The 7,647-nt window shown below is 39.1% G+C and overlaps 2 protein-coding genes across 2 annotated transcripts; one reads left to right on the forward strand and one right to left on the reverse strand.

Moving 5' to 3' along the window:
• Positions 1-2,064: 2,064 nt before the first annotated feature.
• On the reverse strand, positions 2,065-4,058 carry LOC147451912 (uncharacterized). Its single transcript, XM_086518851.1, has 5 exons — positions 3,960-4,058; positions 3,776-3,856; positions 3,569-3,677; positions 3,459-3,482; positions 2,065-2,105 (listed from the first exon to the last, which is right to left on the reverse strand). Exons 1-5 carry the CDS (start codon positions 4,056-4,058, stop codon positions 2,065-2,067), a joined length of 354 nt encoding a protein of 117 aa, XP_086374977.1.
• Positions 4,059-6,779: 2,721 nt separating this feature from the next.
• LOC147451913 (uncharacterized) lies at positions 6,780-7,647 on the forward strand. The gene is made up of 3 exons (XM_086519185.1): positions 6,780-7,101; positions 7,327-7,471; positions 7,543-7,647. Exons 1-3 carry the CDS (start codon positions 6,947-6,949, stop codon positions 7,645-7,647), a joined length of 405 nt encoding a protein of 134 aa, XP_086375311.1. The 5' UTR covers positions 6,780-6,946.

Below are 7,647 nucleotides of genomic sequence, written 5' to 3' on the forward strand. Positions count from 1 at the left end.
GCGTTGGTTCGTCCTCCCAAGTTGCATCTTCTTCAGGGTAATCCTTCCACTTTACGAGATGCTCTGTGATAGTTCTGTTGCGTAACTTCCTTTCCCTTGTTCCAAGTACATAGTCAGGTTGGAGCTCGAGAACTCCTTGTGCCGGCATGACTATCTGATCTGAGTCCAAGAATTGATCAAGGTTAGGGATATAGGGTTTGAGTAAGCTGACGGGAAATACATCATGAACCTTCAAGTTTGCAGGTAACTTTAGCTTGTAGGCTTGGTCACTCACAATCTTAACGATCTCGAATGGTCCACAATACCTTGGGCTAAGCTTCTTATATCTGCCTAGTGATAAGTTGCTTTTCTTTGGTTGGACTCGCAGAAAAACCTTATCCCCTTCTTTGAAAGTTCTTTCTGAACGGTTCTTATCTGCATAGTGCTTCTGTCTATCCTGAGCGGCCTGAATGTCCTGGCGAATAGCTCTAGTTTGTGCTTCCATATCTTCTAACATCTTCCTAGATGCTTCTACCCTGATGGTTGGATCTGAGAAGTTCAGTGGTGCTAAGCAGTCCTGTCCATAAAGAGCTTTGAAAGGTGACATTCCAATGCTTCTGTGTTCGGAAGAGTTGTAAGCATACTCCACCAAAGGTAGATACTATAACCACTTCTTTGGCTCTTGCGAACAATAGGCTATGAGAATGTCCTCTATGACTTGATTAACTCTTTCAGTTTGCCCATCTGTCTGGGGATGATATGCTGTACTGAAAGCTAATTGTGACCCAATAGATTGGAAAAGAGAAGTCCAAAATTTTGATGTAAACTTGGCATCTCTATCACTGACGATACGCTTGGACAGCCCATGTAACCTAAAAATCTCCTTGATGAATACCCGACTAACATCTGAAGCGATAAAGGTTGTCTTTACGGGTATTAGATGAGCCACTTTTGTGAGCATATCAACAACCACGAAAACAGAATCATACCCTCCTGTAGAAGGTAATCCTGTAACAAAATCCATACTAATGCATTCCCATTTCATCTGGGGTATGTCAAGAGGTTGAAGTTGCCCTGGTAACTTGATTCTTTCGGCCTTTATCCGCTGACAAGAAAGACATTGCTTCACATAGCGAAGTATGTCCCCTTTCATTCCAGACCCAAAATAACTCCTCCTGACAGCATGAAGAGTCTTAGCATAGACTGGATGTCCGGATGTAGGGCTATCGTGTGCTTCATACAAAATGGCCTTCTTTAAGGCTGGATCTCTGGGTACACAAAGTCTATGTCTGTAGTAAAGACATCCTCCCATAAGAGAGTAATCTTTAGCTTCAGGCATCTTATTTTGCTGGACTAGAGATACTATACGCTGGTATTCTGGATCTACTAAAGATGCTTCTTTGATTCTATCCCAGATAGGGTTATTTGGAATAGAGATAGCTCCGAGAAAGGATTTTTGGCTAAGACCATCTGCAACTGCAATTTCCTTCCTTGGTCTATAAAGAAGATACACACACACACACACACAGAGACAAAAGATTAGAGCCTAACATAGAAATAATGCTTGCGAACTTCCAAAATGATCCATTAGCCAGCCGCTTCGGATCTCGCGAGCCATATAGCTTGCCAACATGCCTCGTTGGCACGTGGACAAGCTATGTGGGCTCACAAAAGCTCAAACGGCTCGCAAATGGGCCATTTTCAAAGTCCCAACAAGTTGTATAACTTGTTCACATGCCTCATTGGCACGTGGGCTCCATGCTCTAAAGCTTGCCGATCGACCATTTCTGAAGTCCACGACCAAAAAACGCTCATGGACTACTTTGGACGGACTACTTTGGAAGGCCCATTGGCGAACCATTTGAGCTTCTGCGATCCCACATAGGTTGTCCACGTGCCAAAGAGGCATGTGGGCAAGCTATAGGACTAGTCGAGAGCTCAAATAATTGACTGATGTGTCGTTTTCAAGCATTTTTTGCTCAAGGACTTTGAAAACGGTCCATATATTGAAGAGCTATTTGAGCTCTTAGCGAGCCATATAGCTTGCCCATATGCCTCATTGGTACATGGACATTCCATGTGGGCTCACAAGAGCTCAAACGGATCGCCGATGGACCGTTTCCGGAGTCCACGATAAAAAAAACTTCATACAACTTGGGACATGTGGGTTTAACATGAAAATATAGAAAACTTGGTACATGTCGGTACTTGGTACTTGGTACATGTCGATACTTAGTACTTAGTACATGTCGGTTTTTGGTACTTGGTCCTTGCTTTGGTAGTAGGTTCCATAATGAAACTTCGTACTTGCAATTGGTACATAATCCATGGTACTAATTGGTCGGTGTAACTTTGCCGGTAATGTAATACATTAACATGAAAACAAAAAAACCTTTTTAGTGTTAGATTTGGTACTTGCTGCTTGGTACTTGGTACTTGGTACTTGATTTGGTACTTGATTTGATACAAGGTATGTAGAATCTGACACTTAGCGTAAAATATGCTACCTTTATAAAAAGTATGGAAATCAAAAGCTTCTTAATATTAGAGCCTGACGTAGAAACCAAGAAAACTTGTTAGTGTTAGATTTGGCAGTTGATTTAGGGTTTGGTATCAAGTTCCATAATGAAACTTGATACTTGTAGTTGGTGCATGGTACGTAACTTGAAACTTGGAGCGTATGATGCTTGGTACTTTGAAACATCATAGTTCAAATCTTCATCTTCAAAAAAACATTAGAAATCTTTTTAACAATGTGTAAACCGACCGAGCGAAAAGAGATAGGCGGTGATCCAAAACCAGAACAACAACAACTGAACAAAAAGAATAGCATCCCTTGCAATATTTCTTTTATATTCTTAAAGACTTGCACAAGAGTGCTATAAGATCAAAATGCCTTAGTTTTTAGAAGTAGAGCAACTAATAGAAAACTTAGGACTAGGTTTCACATGCCATATCATCATTTGGTAGCACAATGACCGCAATTTCAATCCATCTTTTTAAAAAATATATATAGAAAGACAAATAAATAACATTGAGATAGTTACTTAGGCTAATTATCTTATCGACAAATAATTAATCAAACAGTAGACAAATTTAGTGATGCAACAAACATATGTCAATATATATCATCAGTAAGTTTATGTACATGTGTCCAAAATGTGTGGTGATCAATCCTCGCATATACAAAACAAATCTTATTATCACATACGTTGTAGTAATGCACAGTGAAAAATTACATATATAACGATCCCAAATATGCAAAATAAATCTCTATGCAGGATCACTCTGTGATACATCACTACTGGAAGAATCACTATCATCGGTCTCATGATCGCTAGTGCCACCACCACTGGTCCAAACCGTGGGACTACGACTATCCCCCATCTCCGCAATCGTCACCATCATGGCCAGTGATCGGGCCGCCGCTCCTCTCAACCTCTCGCGTCGCCTCCCGGTCTCCTGTCGAGCCACCTCTGTCATATCATCCTCGCCATGCTGCTCTTGCATTAGTTAGTGAAATAAAAAAGAATATATTACAGTTAATTACAGTTACCATGAAAAAAACTACAAAGCAAAACAAGGATACGTACAAGTGGATCTGGACTGTCAGTAAGTGTCTGACACAAAGCGCAATAGCCGTAGTATGTGGCGTACTCTATCTCTTGTGCCATCAGTGCACGACCATAGTCTTTCGTCTACATTAAGACACAACCAAAGAGTTATTAAGACTTATTAATTTTTGCATTCAATAATACTACCTTTAAAAGTTAAAATTTGAATGGTCTATACTCACAAATGTGGCCACAAATCCATCTCGTCCCATTCGCCCTAGTCTAGATGTGTGGCATAAAGCTACTCTCTTTCGTGTTGCCTCCTATGCAAACTTGAATAAACAAAATAACATAGACTAGAGAAAAGTTAGAATCAATCTAGGAAAGTTCATGTTAATTCTAATATAGATTACCAAAGGCATACACCTTTTGTTGGGGAAAATTAATGCGTAGGCGCATCTCCTTGCGGAAGAATTGCCATGTCTCCATGCAAATGGTTGCCTTTCTCTTGTTTGATGGCACCATACAATAGCATCTGTTTATTTTATAAATTACAATAAGCATCAAAATATACCATATAACTTATTAGACTTCAACGTTTTGTTACTTCTATTGAATTTTTTATTTTGGTCATTTGATAAATGTCTCATGTTTTTATGGTAATTGAAATCCGGATTCGGATCAATCAGAGGGTACACCACCACCTCCTACTAGTGGTAGCCGGGGTGCACAGAATTCCGATACTGCACATGAACTAGTTTACAATGATTTCTACTACGATGAGCCTATTATATGTTGGTGTGCTCGTTGTTGTGGCACGTATCGCAAACCACAATTGGAGTGCTTTTCACATCAGATGACTTATGGTACTTATGAGCAAGCACCACCACCTGAGGAGCGACATCGACCTATGGTATATTTTTATCTCCCTTTGTTTGATATTGGAGATTTAAAAATCAAAGATTGATATATATAATGTAACTCGATTATATATGTAGGTATCTTCAATTGATGATGAGGATGACTTTACTACCAATGGTGCAAATTTCTCTCGCACACGGCACGGACAAATCATTTGTCAGTTGTTGCAGCTCAAGGTTTCTCGACATCCTCTACCTCCTCCATTGGAGGCTGAGATGAGTGGAGATCATCCATTTCCTACTCATTTATAGGATCTAGTACAGACCTACGATCGTAGACGATACGGAGGCTGGCAGGGAGGACCACTTCCTTGAGATGGAGTGGTTTTTGGCTTTTGGGGAAATCTCTACATGATTGCTTCGTCCACCATCAGTGGAGTGGGACGAGGCCTCTTTATTGCACAGGATTTCATGTGCCCCCTCATTCAAAGGTCACCCTTATGTCCTTTTGTGGACCTATATATAGATGGGGTCCATGGAATCTGCTTACTCGCTTCATCCAGAGCATGACTACTTATGGATTATGTCTCAATGCAGCCTCTCTTTCTGCTAGAGGGATTACACATGCAAAAGGTCAAAGACTCTATGTTGATGGAAGACCTTACACTCAAGGAAACATAGCAGGTTTAATCAATAGTAGTGGAGGGAGAAGTGCAAGAACCAATTGCACGTTTGTGGAGTGTGATAATTGTTATGAAGCAAGACATATGAGTAGGGATGTACCAAGATGTATACTTGTCCATGCTATTAAATCATTCCGTGCTGGTGATGAATTGCTAGTCGATTATGGATGGCATAGACCTCCACGAGCACCCTTAACAGATGAGGGTTGAGAGCTCATTGTATACAATTCCTAATGTTATTTTGAACTCTTGTACCCTAATTCTAGACTTTAATTTGCATTACATTCCGTACTGTCGCTAATTTAATTTGATATTGTTTTTTGCTGTCTCCAAATGTTATTGAATTCTATGCACATCTCTCTCTCCTTTTATATAGAAGCATGCTATTGATACAATCTTCTTTACCTTCAAATATGCAGACTCCAGATTATGACATTGATAATGTCACAAATCAACATTCACATGATGTATTTCAAATTTCAATAGAGTGCATGAGGATCCTACGTAGGAGTAATCCTAATACGATGCAAGATTAAAAGAACAATATTCTAAGGACTTTAATGGGCGTGATGATATCTTTGATAAGGACCATGACATGGCTGATTTTATTGAGGATTGGCATCAAAATTATAGTGCAAGCGATATTCCTAACAATGAGAAGTATCTTTGAGAAGAAGCTCTAAAGCATATCTACGAAGGAAGCCAACTGACATGACTAAGTGCAAGCTTACTTATCCTTAATCTTCAAAACTGTTTTGGGTGGAGTAATGTATACGTTTCAACACTATTGAAGTATGTATACATCTAACATATTTATTTGTTACACTCTAAACATTGGTGCTTGTTATTGATCATATTTGTAATCAACTTGCAGGTTAGTCTCTCAAAAGTTCTTACCGATAAGCAATTTCCTTCCTGCATCACACGATGAGGTAAAGAAGATGATAAGTAGTCTTCGACTTGACTATTCTTCCATACATGCATATCCCACCAATGATTGTATTTTATATAGACATCAGTACCAAGACACTGTGATGTGCCCAAAATGGCAAACGCCTCGTTATAAAGAGGAGAAAGGTAAGGTCCCTAGAAAGGTATTGAGACATTTTCCCTTGGCTCTGCATATAAAACATATGTTTCAAAGTCCCAAATTAGCTAAGCTTATGACATGTGGAGCAGAGCACAAGAGCAAAGATGGAGTAATGAGAATTCCGTAGCATAGTCCTGCATTTGAGCATATTGATTCGCTATGGCCAGATTTCACAAAAGAATCATGCAATTTAAAGATGGGTGTAGCATTAGATGGTGTGAATCCATTTTCTATAAAATCAAGTAAATGGTCTACATGGCCTGTGGTAGTTACTAACTATAATCTACCCCCATATCTCAGTATTAAGAAAGAGCATTTATTGCTCTCACTCTTAATCTCGGGAAAGCGACAAGTTAAAGACCTGAATGTTTATTTGGCTCCTCTCATTGACGATCTTCAATATTTGTGGAGAGGGATTGATTTCATGGATATGTCAAGAAGCATTGGTCAAAGACAGTTCATTGTTCGTGGGATTTTAGCATGGACTATCCACAACTTTTCAAGATATGGTTTTTGCTCAGGTAAATGGTTTAGATATATACATTGTCTCATAGTTTTTTGTATATTTATTGTGCTAATCATCTTTGTTATGTTTTTCATGAAGGAATATGTACCAAGGGTTATAAAGCTTGTCTTTAGTGTGGTGATTGGTTGAGATCGACTTATAGCAAAAACCTCAACAAAAATATATCTTTGACACATACAATTTTTACATAAAGAGCATCATCTACGAAATAGAAGGCAAGCCATACATTTTAACAGGAAGGTAGAAGAAGAGAGATGTCCAATACCAAACACACCAAAGGATTGTATCTAAAGTGGAATGTTGGACCCACTATCAATTCAGAGTCGGAGATCATAAGCAGCGATGATGATGACGCTGTGAAGGTGCAAGCCATGGGAAAACGTTCTCTGGCTCAAAGTCTTTTGATATGGTACACTTTGGAATATTGGAAGAATTTGAAGATATGTCATCTTCTTGACCTTATGCATATATTAAAAAACGTTGGTCATTCGTTATGGCAACACCTTGTTGGCTTGAAAGACACAGTGGCAGTAAGAAATGACTTAAAGGATCGAAACTCAAAGCCTAATCTATGGCCACTTTTTGATTAAACTGAACGTGAGACAACCTATGAGCCTGCCCCATGGGTACTCAGTGCAGAAGAGGTGCAGACTATCAACAAGAGGATTCAATTGATTCATACGCCTACAGGATATGGAGCATCTTGTCGTAACATGTTTAATTTAGATGATAAGAGCTTGTCTGGTTTAAAAACACATTATTGGCACAATTTTGTGAAGGTAAAGTTTTATTCATCTTCGTGAATTTATTTTCTTGCATGTTTTGTTGATCGGATTAATCATGTATACAGCATATTCTACCCCTTGTTATTGATGGATGTACTACCCAAGGAGTCCGAGATGTAATATATCAATTTAGATCGCTTGCAAGGTATTTATTGCTCATTAAATTTTAG

Source organism: Adiantum capillus-veneris, chromosome 8 (genome assembly GCF_014529385.1).
Source record: "Adiantum capillus-veneris isolate H3 chromosome 8, ASM1452938v2, whole genome shotgun sequence".
NCBI classification, from domain to species: Eukaryota; Viridiplantae; Streptophyta; class Polypodiopsida; order Polypodiales; family Pteridaceae; genus Adiantum; species Adiantum capillus-veneris.